General features: G+C 43.0%; 2 protein-coding genes and 2 long non-coding RNA genes across 5 annotated transcripts; 2 read left to right on the forward strand and 2 right to left on the reverse strand.

Annotated features, from left to right (window-relative positions):
* Nucleotides 1-1,063: 1,063 nt before the first annotated feature.
* On the reverse strand, nucleotides 1,064-3,357 carry LOC121094628. The gene is made up of 3 exons (XR_005829905.1): nucleotides 1,925-3,357; nucleotides 1,577-1,677; nucleotides 1,064-1,164 (listed from the first exon to the last, which is right to left on the reverse strand). It is a non-coding gene; the product is annotated as an uncharacterized LOC121094628 (long non-coding RNA).
* Nucleotides 3,358-4,343: 986 nt separating this feature from the next.
* On the reverse strand, nucleotides 4,344-10,088 carry LOC121094629. Of its 2 annotated transcripts, none has more exons than XR_005829907.1 (3): nucleotides 9,901-10,088; nucleotides 4,490-4,807; nucleotides 4,344-4,404 (listed from the first exon to the last, which is right to left on the reverse strand). It is a non-coding gene; the product is annotated as an uncharacterized LOC121094629 (long non-coding RNA). The 2 variants fall into 2 exon arrangements; XR_005829906.1 differs by lacking the exon at nucleotides 9,901-10,088 and adding an exon at nucleotides 5,088-5,196.
* On the forward strand, nucleotides 5,626-8,341 carry LOC121094620 (olfactory receptor 1019-like). The gene is made up of 3 exons (XM_040608527.1): nucleotides 5,626-5,849; nucleotides 5,965-6,059; nucleotides 6,999-8,341. Exon 3 carries the CDS (start codon nucleotides 7,018-7,020, stop codon nucleotides 7,993-7,995), a length of 978 nt encoding a protein of 325 aa, XP_040464461.1. The 5' UTR covers nucleotides 5,626-5,849; nucleotides 5,965-6,059; nucleotides 6,999-7,017; the 3' UTR covers nucleotides 7,996-8,341.
* Nucleotides 10,089-15,723: 5,635 nt separating the features above from the next.
* LOC121094685 (olfactory receptor 2G3-like) lies at nucleotides 15,724-16,663 on the forward strand. Its single transcript, XM_040608646.1, is given in 3 exon segments — nucleotides 15,724-15,931; nucleotides 15,934-16,074; nucleotides 16,077-16,663. Coding segments are annotated over 3 exon segments (936 nt in total).
* The last annotated feature ends 3,836 nt before the right edge of the window (nucleotides 16,664-20,499 follow it).

Genomic DNA, 20,499 nt, shown 5'->3' on the forward strand with positions numbered 1-20,499 from the left:
AAGCATCTCACCCAGTATCAGAGGGGGAAACAAGTGGCTTAGATGATGCCTATTGAAAGGAAAGCTTAGGAGGACATGCAATGAGACCTTTACAAACACACTTTAGCTGTGGAATTCCTTCCTGTATATTCCTTTCACATATGTGAAATTGGAGCTCAGGTGGGATTTTATTGAAGAGATAGACCGTAGTGCAGGTATAGAAGAAACTTTGTATGATATAGCACTTGAGGAAAAACATTGAGTCTAACAGCTGCTGCACATTTACCTCTGTGACCAGTGGAGTGATGAGTTCAGGCACACTTAACAACGATCTTTCTGAGGCAGCGGCGAAATTGAACACTGGAACAAATTGATTGAAATGCTGGAACATAACCAGATTATTATTTTTTTTTGACAAAAAGACAGAATCAGTTTGGAACAAACACAAATCATTGAGTTTAAAATGAAAATAAATATTGCATCTCATTCTGGGATTTCTTACAAATATTTTCCTGAGGCTGATTAATTCTTAAGCAATTGATGAAAAGAAAGCCATGAATATTGTTTTTAAGCATTCAGACATAAATATGTTTAGATTTTCCAAGCACTTTTCACCAGATATCTTTTTTTGGCTGAAGCTATTAACTGAATTTGAATTAGAATCAGTCCCTTGGAAAATGAATTCTGGGTATTAATTTTACCTTTCCAGAAAAAGTGAGTAATTGAACTTAATTTTGTAAAAGTTAAGACATGTTTCTGCTGATGCCAGTGTAAATTCTAGGCGGGGCAGATATATCTTTGCCCACCTTTACCTTTATAGGAAATGTAAGGATTACAAAAGAACATCTAATAAAAGGACTGCCAACACAGGTCAGTTAAAAAATCCTGTAAATATCAGTTCTGTGTGGATAAAGGCACAGACAACCAGAAACATTTCAGATTCCTGGGAAAAAAAAAACCCTAAGCTGATTCATTCAGGATAGGATACTAGATGGTTCCAGTGGAGTCTGGGGGTTCAGAAAGGAGAGCTCCAGTTCCCAACAGGGTTTCTAGGCACTCCAGTTGTGACAAAACTCACCTGTATTTGGCTTTCTAAAGGTTGGTCTGAGTGCATCATCTTCAGCTCTGTCTATAACCGTTACAGAGGGGTAGCTGTGATGCATCATCTCCTGGCTGTGTGCATGTCTGTTGATGAGAAAGGAAGCCTGGGTGACCAATATAAATTCACTGACAAAATTTTAGGTGGTTACCCTCAAGTGAGATGAATCTCATTTTAGACAGCTTTGATCTTTTTTTTCCAAGATCCTTCATTCTTGGTGAAGGCTTGGCACATCCTATAATCTTAATAATTTTCACATGTTTTCTGAATTACTCCAGAAAATGCCTGGGGTGACTCAGGTGATGACATAGGTTCCCCCATTAGATTCCTAGAATAAGCTGACAAGTTCCACAGAAATTCAATTGTGTTCTAGTTTTAGCCAAGACCAGTTAAACAGAGACCACGTAATATTTATTGTGTTACAGGCAATTGGAGAGATTTCTGGTGAAAGTAAGAAAGAACCTTTCTGCCCTGAAAAATATTCCATGGTTAACGCACATGTGGCTGTTTCTTCACTTTTTCAGCTGTTGATCATGCTCGGAAATTAAGGCATAGAAATCCTAGCAGCTGCTAACAATTCAGTGGTCTGTGATGAATACCTGCAAGAGATTTCAGTTCTCAGATTAAAATCTAGGGGCAATAATAATAAAAAAAAAAAAATCACCACAAACCTCCCCCCTTTTTAAAGTTATGCTTGTATTTATTTTTTCTTTTGTGGTATTGTGATGCAGCAACTCTTTTCCTTTAGCACATTTGAAATCCATTCAGTCAACAAGGCAACTGACTTAGAATAATTGCTACACAACTCCCTGAATGGAAGGAAATTTTTCTTATTAGGGGACTTACCTGCTAGAGAAATATTTAGGTTTTTTCCTGGATGCGGGAAATGTTTCTTTTGGGGAATGTCACAGATTTTATATCTTCCTTTTGGACACGGGAGACCACGATGTTCTCAAGGGAAGAGTAGAACAAACAATTAAAATGCTACTGGTGTTGTCTCAGTGTGGAAACGTTTCAATGAAACAATAGGCTCTAAAGATATAGTACACACTCTTGGAAATGCTTCTGATATTTCCTTTGGCTGGAAACCCATAAACAGTATTTTTTTTAAAGCATCAAAACAGTGCTAAAATGAGGATGGAGGTTTTGACAAAACAGAGTCCCAACCTGTGATCTGGAGCCACAGATACAAGGCCACTGCGGCCCTGAAGCGATCACTTTTTGAAAAAATTTCAAATGCATCTCAAAGTGATTGCGGCAATTTCAAAAATGGAATTCCAGCAGTCATTAGAACCTTTAGTACCGTGATTGTGATCATGTAAAATTAAAAGTAGTTGGTTCTCGCTAGCTGAAGTTCCCCATATAATACAGAAATTATACACCCAGAGGAAGATTTAAAGCAGTTTAATTTGTTACTTTACTACTTATATTAAGCAGTAGTTAGTCTCTTCCATTAATGTCTTTTTAGTTTAAAAAAAAACAAACCAAAAAAAGAGCTAATCCTTCTATTTTCATGGGAGAGTTGTGATATGAATTGACTGTGAATAAAGAATATCTGGCAGCTGCCTAGGTGGACAGACACAATTTAAAAAAAGCTTTCAATTCAACGGCTCTTCACTAGCAGCTGTTTAACTTGACAAATGTGCAGCTGATGTATTTTTCTGTGAGGAAACTTGGGTAACTCTTTCAACATTTTTATTCTTCAACTAACAAGCTTTATTTGCATTGCTTGCCTTTTTCTTCCTTCTGTCTAGTTCCTGTGTGAATGGAGGCTGTATATATGTTCATGGGCAACCACTTAAGGTCTTAGTTTTATTTCATCTGAACCCAAGACATTCCTCCCAGTGGTCTCCAATAACATCTAAATGGAACGAGGACAACTTTGTACAAATGCAGTTTCTATTGGGCACAACACCAGACCTCAAAGGCTCCAGAGGTTAGAGGAACCCTAAAAACACATGAAAATTCATCTTAACTGATTTTAGGCATCTTAAAGTTATTAAGTCAAGTAAGTTAGTTGGGTTCTTTTAGCTATCATTGGCGAAAAAAAGGCACTTCCAAAGGACAACTCATCCCATCGTAAAATAAGTTTCTAAGGAAACCTGTGTGTACTGCTTTCTGCAGGTCCCTTCCTCCCTACAGGGACTATAAAATAAGCACAGACGGCTAGGTTAGGCTCATATAGCTCAGTTCTATACTGCTGAAATGACACAAAATGGATCCTACCCTTCCTATCTCCATGCCCTGTCCCTCAGCACTTGCCCAGAACACAGCTTGAAGCTCTGGGCTATGGGTTCATCCCTGAGGCAAGACCCTAAATACTGAGCAAAACAACCACATGGAAGGAAAGAACACCGCAGCAGAACTGATTCTTATTTTTCCCACTTCAAAAAACTGAGAAGCAATGTAAAAGCTCCACAGAGGCTTCCAGGAGCCAGGGATGGGTGTGTTTGGACCTTCTGAGACTCTGGATAGAGGCTAAAGTAGGGGTCCTCAAACTACGGCCCGCGGGCCGGATACAGCCCCCCAGGGTCCTCTATCGGGCCCCCGGTATTTACAGAACCCCCCGCCGGGGGTTGGGGGGGGGGGAAACCAAGCAGCCACAGATGACCTCCTGCCACTTCATCTGCGCGCCGGCCCCCTGGTTAAAATGTTTGAGGACCCCTGGGATAAACCATGATGTAGGACAGGGATGTATGGATGCTCTGCTGTGGGAGGAGTGACTTGGGAAAGCCCATCCAGGACAACAGGGGAAAATTACTGCGTGTGGATTGTTGTTCGTATCTCTGCTCTTTCATTTGATATTCTTAGTATGGGGTTCGTCACTCAAACAATTAAAAGTTACTTGTCTAAGCTTAACTTCTGGACTGCTCCAGTAATACATGTAGAGAAATAATTACTCAAGTTCTAGAAAGTATTCAGAGTGCAAACAACTATGTACAGGCTACTGTGAACATTGCTTATCTGAGGAGGACACCGCTTCCCTTCTGATCCAGTAGTGCTGTCAGGGACCAGTTATGTGTCTAGCACTGATCAGCCATCTCAGGTGACTACAGACTGTAAATCAGTAAAAATAAATCTCAGTGGTCCAAGGCGGAAGACAGCCAGTGACGTAAACTACCTTTAGATTGAATGAGAAGAATGCAGACTGGAATTCAGCTTGCATGGGTTGGTATAGTTTCATGAGGGCCAGCAAAAACCTGAAATAATGATTTACCCTCCTTTCATGTCAGCTCTTTCTAGCTCTCATATGAAGGCTGAACATTTCATGAGGCCAGCAATGTCCTGCAACCTGTTGCTTTGTGTGACCCCGTGACTCAGAGGACCTGTGGCCAGAAAGAAAATGCCATCTGTGTAAAAACAATACAAAAAGAAAGTGCCAACTTATTGTCAAGTAAGTTATAACATTACCTAGAGAAGAATATGAATCCTCTGCTTATGTTCTGGATGTTTTTTTTCATTGTTATTTTTCTCCCCTAATGAGCTCTGTATTAATGAACCAAAACCAGCAGCAGGCTGCAACCATTGCATCACTCAGTGGGATCCCGCTGGGACACATAACGGCACTTAAAGTTGATTGTGGAGACCTTGCCATTCCCCTTGACTGTGCAAACCATCTCACCTGTGGGGAATGGCAGGCGGGGAGGGGCAGTGTGCTGACAGTTTGATCTGGTAGTCAGAGCTTCTCTAAATGCCGTTTTGTGTCCAGCTTTGTAGCAGCATTTGCTCCTGAGGAAAAGAAAGCATAATTTTTAACGTTAGTTTCCAAGGTAGGAAACCTGTGCATAACCTGAAATATTATAAAATCTAACAGACTGTTAATTGTGTCCCTGTTTTATTCTCTATCCTTGCTCTATACTTTAAACCTTGGGCACAGAATGAGCATCATTGCAGTCTTATGCTCATACACACAACAGTCAAAAATTACTTAATGAATTTTCATGTAAGGAATGCTAAAAGCCTACCAAAAAAAAAAAAAAATGTTCATAGAGAGGAAAATTGTTTTGACCTGAGCTGGATTCTTCTTATTATTTTGGAAAGAAAATAGGAGAACAAATACTTGTGAATGTCCATGTGGCTTCTTTTCCTAACTTGTGGAGACTTTTGGACTCTTGCTCCTGAAAGCTTGTACTGGAGTGACAATGACATTCAGGTCAGTACTTCACACGAGAGGTCTGTGCCCTCAGCTGGGGCAGATCTGCGATAGCTGCAGTTCAACCGTTCTCTGTGGTTACAGCAGAGGCAGGGTTGGTTTAAGACTTAAACATGTATTAAAAGTCTTAAACGTCTTTAAGTCTTAATCTCAAACCACCAAAATCCACAGAAGTTCTAATATTGGCTTGCTGAGCACTGAAATGTGGGGTTACAGCAAAAGAAGAATCATTTAACAGCATCAACTTGCCACACAGACCGTAGTGCTGGTCACTACCGATAGTCTGACTGACTTGTCTAGAATTTCCTGTAGCACAGAGAATTATTAGGAATCGAGCAGCTGGGCTGTGCAAGTGCTGCCAGGCAGCTGAAGTACTGTAACTGGAAGTGCACTCTTAGTTAATCTCAGTACAATGCAAACAGCAGGAGCTTAAAAGATATTTCAATCATTCAGTTGCTTCAGTGAAAAGCTCCACCTTGCAAGCTCAGGCATTTAATACACCTGCAATTAACAGTTCTCATTTTCTACAGACCTTTGAGCAGAAGTGTCAAACCAAGACCACAATCTGAAAAGAAGAGGCATTTTTCTTGAAGTCAGTGTTTCAAGAGAACTGAAAAGGTAATTGTGAGGCTATAGTGTTCTTGCCTTTGTTTCAGCCACAGACGCGCTGCTGTTTAACGTACCTATAAAGTCCGTTGGTCTCATTTGTCTGACTAAATATTATCCCCTACAGAGACAGACTTCTCCAGTTTATCTAATCATTGCATGCTCTTTATAAGCAGTGATGAGAAACCGGCACCTCTAAGAGGCGATTCATTTCACCCCGAAGTAAGTAGACATTTTAAGTCGCTTATGTGAATTTTGCCTTAAAGTGCCTGCTTCCTTTCTGTGGCTGTAAATGAAACCTGGAATGGCTACTTCAGACGCAGCTATCGCCCTAGGAAGTAGGTGATGTTAGGCAGGATGGGTTCTGTCCTCAGTATCAGCTCCTGTTTCTTTCAGTTTATACGAACTCCTTTCATCATGTTGGAAAACCACAAGTGTGATTTTGCCAGGCCAGACGTATAGGCTTTCCTCCTGCCCTTAGCACAGACAGGTTCAGGGACACAGGGCAAGGTCTGTGACTACACTGCCCCGTCTTCTCCTTTGAATTGTTACGTTTGGAATCAGCAAATAAACTTTAATGAAATTATCATCAGCTTTTTAACATAAACTGCTTTTCTACTTGGATTTTATTTTATTTTTTAAATTTGGGGGTATCTTTCTGTGAAGACTTCTCAGAACTGCACTGACCAACTTAGACATCATTTTCAGAAGCTGAGAGCAATTTATTACTCCACTATTTAAAGAACAAAAGAGCAGATAACCAGAATCATCCTGTCATTCCTCCTAGGCACAACGGACACAGATAAGCATTTGAGAGAATTTAACAGTAGAACTAAGCAGGAAATACTAAGAAATACCAGAATGAATAACAAGTTTCTCCTCTTTCCTGGAACAATCTCAGCAGAGGAACAGAAGTAATCCTTCTTTGAGACTCTCCTTACAGAAGCATTAAGTGGACAGATAACAGCAAGCTTCTCAAGAGAATCGAGTCAAGTATCCAGTTCTGGCATGCTAACAGCTAGGTTTCCATTAAAATAAGGCAGCATCAAATTTTCTTCTACTGCATTCCTGCCTGACATTTGTTCCTAGCATTGTTATGGCTTATTCTTCTATCCAGAGTTGTAACTGACTTGTGTTCTTTGATTTTTCTCCCTCCTAAAGATTCAGGTTCATTAAGGGAATGGTTAGAGGAAACAAGACAACTGTTGATGAGTTCATTCTCTTGGGAATCACAGATACTTGGGAGCTGCAGGTCATTCTCTTTGTCTTGCTCCTTCTTATCTGTGTCACCTCGTTGGTGGGGAATCTTGGCATGATTGCATTAATCAGGTTTGACTCACGACTCCACACCCCCATGTACTACTTCCTCTGCCACCTCTCTCTGGTAGACCTAGGTAATTCCTCAGCGGTTTCTCCCAAAATGCTAGTGAGCTTCTTTGATGAAAGGAAAGCCATCTCCCTGGCAGGGTGTGCAGCCCAGATGTACTTTTGTGGAGTCTGCATGATCACCGAGTGTTACCTGCTGGCTGCGATGGCCTATGACCGGTACATGGCCATCTGTAACCCTCTGCTCTACGTGGCTGCCATGTCTCAAAAGGTTTGTGTCCAGCTGGCTGTGGGATCCTATGTAGTAGCTGCTGTGAATGAAATAGTGCTTGTCAGCTCAGTGTTCAGTTTACACTTCTGTGGCCCTAATGTCATCAATCACTTCTTCTGTGACATTCCTCCGCTCCTGAAACTTTCCTGCTCCAGCACTACAGTCAACGAACATATGCTTTTCACCATTGGTACTTTGGTTGCGCTCAGCACTTTAGTATTCATTGTTGTCTCTTATGGTTATATCCTTACTGCTGTCCTGAGGATCCGCTCGTCAGAGGGCAGGCACAAAGCTATCTCCACCTGTGCCCCACAGTTGACATCAGTCTCAGTTTTTTACGGGACTATGATATTCATGTACCTCCGTCCCAGTTCTAGCTACTCCCTGGACCAGGACAAAGTGGTATCTGTTGTGTACACCATGGTGATCCCCATGCTGAACCCCCTCATCTACAGCCTGCGGAACATGGAGGTGAAGGATGCTCTCAAGAAACTCCTCGGAAAAGTTCTTGTTTCCTTTAGAAGTCAAACTGGTAAAGAGGTGCCACACTACACAAAATAAACTTGGACATTCTTGAATTTCAGTCTCCGTTTGGCTGCTGACCATTTAAACTAAAAGCAACAAGAAGATAGCAATCGTGAGGACCCTGATGATGCTTGTGCATGTCATTGCTACAGGAAATAGCCAGCCACTGCTTGCTTTCTCCTCTGTCAGGGGGTAGCTATACTGTTTGATTTTACCCTTAAACCCACTAATTATACTCAAAGCCTCACATGGACTCCTTTCCCACATGCCACCCTCTAAAGCCTTGGTGTTTTGTGTCACTCCATAAGAGGCTGTATTTTTCAGCCTGAGAAGCATCCCTCACATTCTTCTGGCAGATCTTCAAGAGGGAACGATGAGGCAATGAGGAGATCCAGGTCCCCACAGATGTTTGCTAAGAATAAAACTGGGCTAGTGTGTTTGAAAGCAGGAACATTTCCAATTGGCAGTGTAGACTGAGTTTGCAGAAGCCAAGTTTAACATTACTAATGAGCAATGCTGTTTTAAGATCAAATAAATGAATGCTACATATGTCCATTCCTCAGATGATGTTCAGCAGTCAGACACAGCTTGATGCAATCAATTCTATGTGACATCTTTATAGGACCCTTTGCTGATATAGGAAACCCATCTATTTTTAAAAGACAAACAAAAAAATTTGCAAGTCCCAGCTCTGGATTTAAATAGAATATGTCGTCTAATATGACAGAGCACCACTAACAAATATTTATCCATTGGTAGAACCAAAACCAGGCTGTAACACATCAACTGAAGCCCTTAGGAACAGGAGAGAAAAGGGGAGCTTTTGTCTAAGAATTCCTGTGGGGAAGCTCTTCCTATGTGCCAGACTTAGGAAAAGTTACTTTTGGAGATATATATTTCACTCCTTTGATAGTAGTAAATGTGAATTGCCCGTTTCCCTGTTAAATGCACAAAACTAGGGACATGAATCCTAGCCATGCAGAAACAAAGCAGTGCAAAGACACCTGTGACATGAAGTTCATCTTAGAAAAGGTACGTGGGAGGGTGATTAGTCTCTTGCCTGACTTCAAACTCACTGAACAGACCAGGAAAAACTACTGGATGTGACATGAGAACCCACTGGACATAAACAACAGTGAGGGCCTGTCGAATGAACAGGACCAGGTCGGACAGCCAGATTTCACCAGTGGTTGGGAGGGCACCAGAGGTGCTGGAGGTGGGCAGGCTTCACATGGGGTCGAAGGGGAAGCACTGGGCACCCTCTGTGGAACAGACCCTCACCAGGCCAGCGGTGCCTAGGAACCACACCAGCAGCACCACGGGTCTAGTTTACCTGGGAATCAAGAATAGCAAAGTTGCAATGAACATGGGGAAGTGATCAGGGTGGGTCATTTATTCGGGAGGAGGCAATGGTGGAGAAACAGGTGTCACGGCTGATGAGGGACGAGCATGAAGCGGACAATGAGAAAAGGAAGGCTCTGGAAGGGCCTGGTGGCCTCTGAGCAGGCTGCTGGCCAGTTTGTTTGTCTGGCCAGGCCCTGTGCTTGACCACCACAGCTGATCCCATCCTCTTACTAAATCATATTCACAGTGATGAGCTATGTATTTATGACTACTTCTGCCAGCAACCGGGTTTTAGAGCTTAGAAATTCTTTTGGGGAAGAGATGCAACTACCTACCAGGTATAAGCAACACAATTATTTCACCATACGTCAGCTGAGCCAAACTGAACAAAAATCTACTCACATGGCCATGCAGAGACAGCAGCAAATGCACACACCTAGTGGAATGAGAGCTCCTAGTCACGTTTACTGTCTGTGATGGGTTGCAAACAGAGGAAAAATAGCTTCAAGGAGAGATGGAGCAGAACATTCGAGTCTAGCCCCCAAACCATGAAGTTTTGTGAAGAAAATGGAATATTGAAGATATTATATTTCATACCTGGGTTAGACAGACTGAGTAGTGTTTACTTTCTGAGTCCAAGGAAGTTTAGAAGTAGAGGCACATTCCTGCAATGTGTCCGCATGGCTACTGTCCAGTGGCTGCAAAGGCCAGCTGGTCCCTAAGGGACAGGGAGGAAGAAACCAAGAGGGACACCAGGGCAGGCAGTGCCTCACGCTTGGGGCACAGACCTACAGGGGCTGAACACGGCAGGCAGAGCCAAAGGCTGGCAACAGAGTCTTTTAACAGCCCCAGCAAGCAAGGAGCGAAGTGCAGGGTTCAACCACAGCCTACCACCAGGAGCAAAAGGACGGGCCAGGACTGGGGCTGGAAACAAAGCTGCACTCTTGATCCAGGATCCATCCAGGAGGCAAAGATACAGCTGCAGCCAGACACCTACAGCATAGCCAAGAAAGTGTAGAGGGCCCAAGGCTGAGCTTAAATGGGGCTCCTGGGTGGAGTGGTCCAGATGAGACTCATCAGGGCCATTAAGGTCTATTAGTGCCCTCAGGGCCCTGGCAGCTTCTGGGTGGAGTCTATAGAATTAAAAAAAAAAAAAATACAGAGGAAAGGGAAGAGTGAATGGCACTGAAACACTGCATGTTATTTTTTCTTTGATCCCTGAAGTCTTGACAATTTTAAAGCCAGAACTATAGCCCAACTCAAATTTCACAGTGGGATAGTAATTTTAAAGGAGAAAAATAAAAATAATTCACAACTTCTTGCGTTGCACATTTTCCTATCTGACAGCACCATACCAAAGACAGGAAAATCTGCCCTGGTTGCATTGCAAACTACAAAAAGCCACACATTAATAATGTATTTGAATTTTGCTTAAAGGAAAAAACCTCTTTTTTTCTTAAGAAATACCTTCTCCATGGCAAATATAAAGAAGAGAGAAAACAGATGAATATTCACAATTTAACCGTGTTCTTGCACACTGGTTCCACATTTTGGCTAAGGTACGCTTTGTAAGAATACAAGGTGTTCATATGGGAAATTAATTATGGCAGTGGTTGCTGGAGTGGCTCAGGAGGCATATAAACCATCTACAACCGATCCATACGGTTATATCAAGCAGTAAATGTCAATGTCTTTGTCGAGGTTTCAGTTGAGGTTCAATAGCAGTAGGCATGTGACATTCTTCTGAAAGCACATCAAGAATTTCAGAGGTCCTTTATCTTTAGGAATAGGTACGTGAAAATGGTTCATTTTCATCCCTCACTGGTTTTATGAGATTAGCCAGATACGCAAAGAGGTGAAGTTGGATTTTCAGTGGCAAATGTGAATTGCAAATGTGCAGGTGCTGATTAGTTTGGGGATTTCATAGATACAGAGTATTTTTTTCGCTTTATTTGAACTCCCTCATATTGTATTCATTCACAGGGACAGCTTTATTACAGTTAGAGGGGAATTCATTCCAGAAATTCAGTTTCCCCTCCCAGCATCCTAGTGCAAAAAAGCCTGTCAGAGAAGACTGTATTAGTAGGGTTGTGAGTGAGCAACTGCAAGGGAAGACTGGAGAGTCTCCTGAAGCAGCAGTATAAAAAAAGATCACCAAACAGAACTTGCCAACATTTTTCTGCCAGTTTGAGCTGGCCACTTGGTGCTGCTGCCTGCAACTCCCACCCCGCTGTGCCAACAGGGCAGCCCTGCTTCTAAGAATATGAGAATAATTCTGCAGTGAGAGACGAGTCAGGCCAGGCGTATTGATTTCTGACTGCAGCCAAAAATAGATGTTCAGAGAAAGAGTATCAGAAACTGGATGAGTATATTATGATCATTCCCCGTTAACATTTTTCCAGCTCTGGCAAAGAAAATCACAGCTGTCTGACAGAGCTCCCTCTTTCTAGTGTTATAGGCTATTTGGTACAAGAAAAAAACCAGAATGGATGATCACCTAGCTCCAGGAGGGGGTTACAGCTGATGACCTCTCCTCAGAGGTGAGAGCACCTCTTTATCCTGGCTGAAGGTGCTTGTATTTCTAATAGAAGCAGGTCCAAGGAGAGGCCTCCAAAAGTCTGACCAAACTTTTGGCATGCCTCATCCAGCACTGACGCCCCATCAAAAATGTGTCATGAAACAAACCCAGTCACTGAGCCCAAATGTGTGCAGCTCAAACAGCAGAAGCTAAAAACCACCACCTCCAAACCCAGCCATATCCACTGAATCCTGCTCAGTTCCCTCAGAAGCTCTTCTGACTTTGTGGGGTGTCCGTTGTGGGTTGAGGCAGCTGGGAAAGAGATGGATACCTGGAGTTGGGGGAAACTATCTGGACTGTGCATTCCACCACTGTTTTCCCATCCCACTGGCCCTTGGCAAGTCATTTGACCAAATACAGGTGTTTATCCTCATTCCAAACCAGGACATCAATCACTCTCTAGAAATGCTGATTCCTCTGAGCTGAATATGGAGGAAGCGTTATTTCCCTTGTGCTCTGAAAACGGCTTTTTCCTCTGTTAACTATACAGGAAGTTAATAACATAGACCTAGAAAACTACTTTTTGGACATCTGGGGAGGATTTCACCTTACAAGATGTATTAAATTCTGCATTTCCCGATGTCTTCAGACTGAAATTGGAGCATTGGTGTGTTTCACCCTTACAGAAGTAATTTGGCTGAAAACAGGAATAATTGGATGGAATTCCACGTTTAGACAAGCTTCTAAAAACTCCATACATTTATTAAAATATTTGGTCTCTTAAGATTTGAAGTACAATGAACAGTTCACCAAGTCTTGAACAGAGAAGAGGCCCAGAGCCTGGGCTCGTGCTTACAAGTGGTAATCGCAGCGTTACCTCTGGGACCACTTCCCTTTGGCATTTACAATTAATTATGGTGTCTCAGATGGGAAATTTTGAAATGTTATTTCAATTCTTCCACTACTTTGCTATCACTTTGAGTAATAGCTTCGTGAAGGACCAAGCCACTCCACATTTATTTCTTGCCTACAAATATATAACATTTCTTGTGACTGGGGAGGGTGCCTGCAATTTTCTTTCGTGTATTCTGCTATTAGTATTCTCGTTACTGGATGAGTTTCAACGTCCTTGCAGATGTGACATATTCAGGTACAGAAAAAATTCTTTAATTTTACAATTCTTGAATAGAGATGTGTCAGGATGATTTCAAGGTATTTTGGTCTATATGAGAAGTCACATAGGTCTAAGGTATATTTGTCCCTGCTGACAGAAATGCCATGATAAGATAATGGTTTCTCTAAGCAACCTTTTTCAACCTCGAGCAAAGTATTTACTTTATTTTTCTCTACTTTTTCTCACCTATAAAATCTAAACGACTCTTATCCTTAAAATTTTTTTGAAATCAAGAGGTGTAAAGTTCAGAGCTTGTGCTGCTAACATCAATAATAATACAAGGAGAGGATTTTCAGCAATAGGTAAGGGATCTAGAAGCACATAGAAGCATAGATCTCAAGTCCATGGAATTTCTTATGAGCCACTGGGTCTCAGATACTCCAAAGTATTTAGGAAACTGAATCCTATAGAAAATCCCACTCTACTTACTTATGCTATTGCTAGAGTAAATTTCCCTTCTTGCTCCCAGAGGCTTACAGTTTTCAGATCCTGAAGGATGTTTTTAAATTTGGTATGATATTCATCAAAAACATTACCACAACTGGTTTACTGAAGGCAAAATGTAATTGTTCTTTGCCTACACAGTGTAGTTATGTAAATTATAAATGCCTGAACAGGATCAGAAGTTGAATGCAGCTGCTTTTGTTGGCACAGGCTTTAAAATGGTTGTGCATATATAAACTTAAATGAGGGAAAGATGTCTCTCAAGTTCTACATCCATCTTAAGAAATAATGTTATTCTTATAGTTCTTATAGCTGATGTCATAACAGATAAAGTCCACCTAGTCTAGAGAGTTCATGTCTTGAATCAGGATTAGATTAATCTCATTAAACATCAGGAATCAGACCCATCTCACCAAAATTTAGGTGTTTATATGTGAGCTGATTGCCACATAGCACATGTGCCAGTAAAAAGCTAGTTGATACAAGTCTCCTGCGGCTCTTTTGTCCTATGTGCTTGTCCCATGGAGATGTCTTGGATACCACAGTGTACCTAAAATGGCAAGAGGTGCTGATACTTCAGCACCTTAATCCTTCCAGGTCAGGAGGGATGCACCTGCCTTTGCTGACTCGGAGAGAGGTGCTGAGCAGCCAGGGCTCCCTGGGCTGCAGTGGAGTCCTCTGGCTGTATTGCCGGGGTGACAGCTCAGCCATCTCACCCACCTGATCTTGGGCTGAGGCAAACTGTCTCCTTGAAGTGAGCTTTTTAGGATTATTTCTTAACCTCCCTTCCAGAAGAGTTCCTGTTTTGGTGAGAAGCTTCATTTTCCTTTGACAGTGTAGTTCAGGGGTCCTCAAGCTTTTTAGCCAGGGGGCCGGCGCGTGGATGAAGTGGCAGGCAGTCATCTGCGGCTGCTTGGTTTCCTCCCCAACCCCCAGTGGGGGGTGGGGGGGGGGGGTGGGTGGGGCGGTCGGAACATGCCGGGGGCTGGATTGAGGACCTTGTGGGGCCATATCCAGCCTGTGGGCTGTAGTTTGAGGACCCCTGGTGTAGTTGCTAATTCAGGTTGTGAGAGCCTGCTTGGTCTTAAAAACACAGGACAGGATTCAATGTCAGGTTGAGACATCAGATTTCGGCATCTACATCTAAACATTTATATGTAAGTTACACATCTAAATTTCTGTCATGAGTGAGGAATAAATCAGGTGTCAAGGTTAAGTCTAGAAGGCTACTCAGGTTCTCAGGAACAGCTGAGAAGTTGAGATAGCTAAAGTTATCACCTACTAGCTGGTCATCTGAATCGCCCTTTAAAGTCCATTGACCGTATCAGCTAGGCATCCAAATTTGTTCAGCTGTAGCAGTCTGGTACCACTTGAGACACCGTGGTGTGACCTGTCATTTGTCCAGTTTTCATGCCAGAGGAGCACAGGATCTCTAACATCCCTATGTCAAATGTGACGGCTGCCTTCAGATGTCTCAGATACCCTACAGCATATCAAGTGACATTTAGTGTCTTCCACAGCATTATCAGTATAGGCATTCTGCTGCTCTCACTTCACAAAGACTCAGGATCCAGCAACTGTGACCATATACTACTCAGAAACTTTATGTCATAGTAAAGCCTTAAAACGTCTTAGACAATTGGTGTAAAAACAGAATTTGAATGTTAGGAGCTGCAGTGATGAGAATGCCATAAGATCCTAGGTAAACATTAAGGTGTTGGACATATTTAATTTGTTAGATGTGGTCTGCATGCTGAATTTTGGCTTTGTTGCAGGAAAAGGATACAGGTCTGTGCATATTTGTCCAAAAGAGTAGATCTGTGTCATAACGAGAATGTCTGAAGGATTGTTTCACTCCAGAAGTCTGTTTTGTGTTTCTTCCCATGTTAAGAAAGGGTATCAAGAACCGGGATTTTAACACAATCTTTTGATCTAACATTGAATTTTGATTTTCAGAAGAGGATAGTAACTCTGCTGGGCATTAACATGTGTATAAGTTAGTCATTCTTCTGTTAAATCTGTATAATAAGACACAACCAACATGACCAGTGGTTCAGATAAATATACCATAAGAAAACTTTCTCAGTGTTTTCTCATTTCTCTGGTGGTCACTGTAACAGATAATATCAAATGGATGGTATGTTGTGTCTAGCACATTGTTTTCTACAGCAGATTCTGTCCCACTCAGAGAGAAATATAAGGTCTGGATACACTTATATTGCAACAGATTTGAGTTGACTTTGTTACTATTTCTTATCTTGACAGTTAAACCACTGGAGTAATAATGGCCGGGGAAAACCAAAGTGTAGTGACAGAATTAATCTTTCAAGGCTTTTCCTCCCAGCCAAGGACACAGAGTGTTCTTTTCATAGTGTTCCTGGGTTTTTATCTGTTCACAGTTGTTGGGAACATCACAATCATTACAGTGATCAGAGCTGATTGCCAGTTGCAGTCACCCATGTACTTTTTCCTTGCCAAGCTGTCCTTCTTAGATACTGCTACATCTCCAGCAATGTCCCCCAGATGCTGGTGAACTTCTTGGCCAAGAAGAGGACCATCTCCTTCTCTGGATGTGCTGCTCAGATGTATTTCTCTCTGGCTTTTGGCATGACAGAGTGTGTGCTGCTCGGGGTCATGCCTACGATCAATACATGGCAATATGTCACTCCTTGCTCTACACCACTGCCATGAACAGGCAGGGTTGCATTCACAAGGTCATGGCTTCCTGGACCAGTGGCCTGCTGAGCTCCATGGTCATCAACAGCCTGGCCTTGCAGCTGCCCTTCTGCAGACCTGTTGTCTTGAACCATTACGTATGTGAAGTGCCAGTAGTGCTGCCCTTGGCCTGCGCCGACACAGCCCTCATGGAGCTGGTCATCTTCGTCTTCAGCATCCCCATCACCTTCATCCCTTTTCTTCTGATCATCACCTTCTAGGCCCGTATCCTTTCCGCCATCTGGAAGAGCCAATCTGCACGTGTGCAATCCAAGGCCTTCTCCACCTGCGGCTCCCACCTCCTGATGGTAACCATATTCTATGGGACAGCCATCTGCATGTACATGAACCCCAAGTCCAGGCCTCCGCAGGACAGGGACAAAGTGGTTGCAGTGTTTTACACCATTGTAGCCCCGGTGCTGAACCCCCTCATCTACAGCCTCAGGAACCAGGACATGAAGCATGCCCTGAGAAGGGCTGTGAATAGGCTCGAATCCCTGGCTGTTTAAAGGCTTTTCAGGGATTGGTAGTATTGCATTAGTTCTGTGAGTTGAAACAATAATCAAATGTGCTTACTTCTCTACCTGCAATTGTCCTAGACTTATTTTTATGACGACTGAAACGAAATCATAAATGTGCTAAAGTCAACAGCACCTAAAGAAAAACATCTTGCATACAAATAGCTTTCTATTTCTATATCAATTTTCTATCTATATCTATTTCTATATCAAATAGCTGGGGTTTGGCCTAAAACCCAGAGGCTAAATAAAAAAATCGCAACTTCAGCTTGTGTCACTCTAGCAATTCATTTAAAATAGAAGTGGTAAATGCCGATATCATGACAAGAAAGAAAAAAAAAAGAAGAAAAAAGAAAAAATAGTTAAAGAACTGTGAGAAAAATTATTTTATATAAAGATTAAAATGTGTTTTGTTTCTGAAGGTTTCAAAGTTAACTTCAGAGTGTACAAACATTTAAGTCATGCTGCAAACATGAGCTGCTGCTGTGAGTTCTCTTTAGACCTGATGATTTTTCAGCATCTGTTGTGTTGGTTAGCAAACAAAACTGCCACCTTCTCCAATCAAGGGTGCAGTTGTTTGCAACTAATTTTTATCCCCTTGCACTGTGAACATTTTCTCAACCCAGTTCCCATAACCAGCTTCGCTTCCTCGGTAACTGATTTCTGCCCCTCTCAATTCCTGCTGCATTTCAGTCCGGCTCTGGGTCCTCATGGGCCAAGATCCTTCAGTTTTATTTTGTCATGTGGACAGATGACAGTAGGTTATTTTGTTTTCTGATTTGAGTAGGGCATAATCAGACACGAATATCAGAGAAGGGTTTTCTTTCTGTAACTCAGACACAAGTCCTTGGGTTTTAACCCAGGCAAGATGAGGAACATTTTAGACTGGGATAGATGAAGCCTTTAGTGGGTAAATGCAAAGATAAATGCAAAGATATTCAGCGCAGAGTAAGCCAGGAAAGAGGAAGCATAGCCAGAGCCAAACCTGAACAGATTTCTTAACCCTTAAGAAGACTAAATAAGAGGCCTTGTCTGTGGGTGGAGGCAACAGCCATAACATGACCCACTGGAAGCCTCTCAGCAGGCCAGAACTCAGGCATCAGCTAAGTCATTAAAACTATTTCCATCACAAATTACACTTCTCCCCTTCCCAAAAGAAGGAACTCATGTGGGGGCCAGCCGCTCAAAGGTCATCAGCTTAACAAGCCCTTCTGGGCATCATGAAGGAACCTCTAATGATCTTGAAACCTTCTTAGAAAACTCAGAATAAACTATCTCATTCTTCCTAACAAGCCCCTGGGGACAACTTCACAGACACTAAGCAAAAAAGAAACTTTCCCCTTTGTTAAAGGCAATGAGAACTTCTAAAGCAGTTTAGCTTGGCACAACTACTCACACCCTGAAGTTGGTGGCTGGAGAGTTTATGGGTTGGCACACACCTTTCCAGCTCTGGGCTGGCTACAGATGTTACCACTGGAGTTTGAAGGGTAACAGATGTGTGCATCGCACCACCAGCAGCTGAGGGAGCAACTTCCCCTGGCCAACAACTTCTGGTTGGCAGAAGTTAGTCAGCACCTTGCAATAAGTGCTTGGGACATCACAAAGGGTCCATCAACAGCCACAGCCATGGCAGATGGTGAACCACATTCAGGGTTCATCCAGGGGGTCCAGTCTGAAGCAAAAGGCGATGTGGGTGGAGACAAAATGCAAATAAAAATATGTACGACAGATCCAAGGTCCATCCAGGAGCCAGATACAGCCAAGCACACCGACAATGTGCTGTAAGAAAGGCCCCCTAAAATGGAGTGGCCTAGCCCATGGGAGGGTGCGAGTGTGCATGCGGCAAGGTGGGGACACCAGGTGAGGCTGATCAGGACCACTACGACATGACCTATCATTGCCATCAGGGTCCTGACCCCCATGAACTGCCCCAGTTCACGGGTGGTAACTGTGCTGGCGGTTCTCAGTTGCTTTCTGCTGCCTGAAGGGCTGAAGTCTGTGAGATGGTCTCCTCCATAGCCAGCTCTATCAGTAAAAGCATGGCTTGATCTGCAGCCACCTAGGGCTCATCCTGACACTTGCCCTCCATCTCCCTCCCTTGCACGTGTCAAACCATTGTCCTGTCTGCTGCTGCCTTACAGCCTTGCATCTCTGAAACATTCTGCCACTTAAAAACTGTTCGCTTTGATAGGGTATAATAAAATTAATGTGTTAAAAATGCTAAATGTTGTGAAAAATGCTATCAGTCCTAACAAATTCACTCTTCATGCAGTGCAATATCTTGCCTGGCTTGCGGGAGTTCACAGCCTTAGACTGGGGAAGGGGACATTAGCACCTTATTTCTCTGAGAACCTCTTGGGATGGAGCACCTGCCTGGATCACTGGTGGGGTGTGAGCTTGTCTATGCAACCCAGAGTTAGCCTGTGTGAGCATGGGGAGAGTCAAGAAACAGCGAGCACAACGCGGGGGGTTGCACCCTGGGGTGCTCTCAGGGAAGTCACGCACAAGGAGAGGCTGAGCCATAGGGTGGCTGATGAAATTCAGCATATCTCTGTATAAAGCAATGCACGGGGGAAATAAAAGCATTAACTTCAGCTCAGAGCCCCAGGTTTTGCACCTGATCCCCGTTTCGCATTCTGAACTAAGCAAATGTAAAAAGTGCGTCTGGCTCTTTATATAATCTAGGGAAAAAAACTTTAAGGAAAGATTCCGAAAATTAATTTGAACAGCTTATTTAATGTGTTCTTTATATACACAGAAAAGTATATTCAGATGAAGGATACAAAGTTATATATTTACTATCCCAGAAGTTAGTGGTGGTCAACAACTAAAACTTAATGCAACATTTTATGATTCAGCCTAAAAATATTCAGATATATAGCATAAGTTTGTTCAGAATGAATAAAACTTTACGTTTTATCATGGCTTTTAAGGTATTCTTCGTTTAGTACTGCACATTAAAATCCACGCTCACTCAGCTTATGCATGAAGCATTCTGGAAACACGGTTTGCAGTCAGATTGCTTAACAAAAATGACAAATAGAAACTAATAGTTGTGGTTAACCACAAAAGAGTGATGGCTCTAAGTAGCTGCAAATATTTTGACAGGAACTCCAGCTACTGCAACCTGGTTGTGCTGCCTGCAGAGAGCCCTGGAAAGGCTGGAGAAACAGGTCAAGAGGGACCTCGTGGAGTTCAACAAAGTCCTGCACTAGGGAGGAGCGACCCCAGGCACCAGTAAAGGCTGGAGGCTGACCAGCTGGCAGGCAGCTTGGCAGAGGACCTGGGTGTGCAGTGCAGTGGGACACCAGGCTGACCACGGACCAGCCCTCGGGGCAAAGAAGGTTAAAAGCCTCCTGAGCTGCCTTAAGAAGGCATTGCCAGCAGGTCAAGAAAGTGAGAGCACACCTGGGGTGCTGTGTCCAGGTCTCAGCTTCTCAGTGCAAGAGAGACCAGGACACGCTGAAGCAGGAGCAGTGAAGGGGACTGAAGGACTGGAACATCTCATACCAGGAGTGAGCTCAGGCAGTTCAGCCCAGAGAAGAGAAGACTCAGGGTGGATCTTATCAGTGAATATAAATACCTGGGGGGGGGGGGGGGGCGGCGGGAGAAGGTGAACAAAGGGAACAGAACCAAACTCTTCTCATGGTGCCTAGCAAGAACACAGATTGAAATACAGGGGTCTCCATTTAAACCTAAGAAAAAGCTTTATTCCTGGCAAAGGTGATCAAGCACTGGAAACACAGAAAGTTGTGGGGTTTCCATCCTTAAAGATATTCAGAGTGGACTCATTCCCTGGCAGCCTCTGTGGCTGACCTGGTTTTGAG

Source organism: Falco naumanni, chromosome 10, assembly GCF_017639655.2.
Source record: "Falco naumanni isolate bFalNau1 chromosome 10, bFalNau1.pat, whole genome shotgun sequence".
Taxonomy (NCBI): Eukaryota; Metazoa; Chordata; class Aves; order Falconiformes; family Falconidae; genus Falco; species Falco naumanni.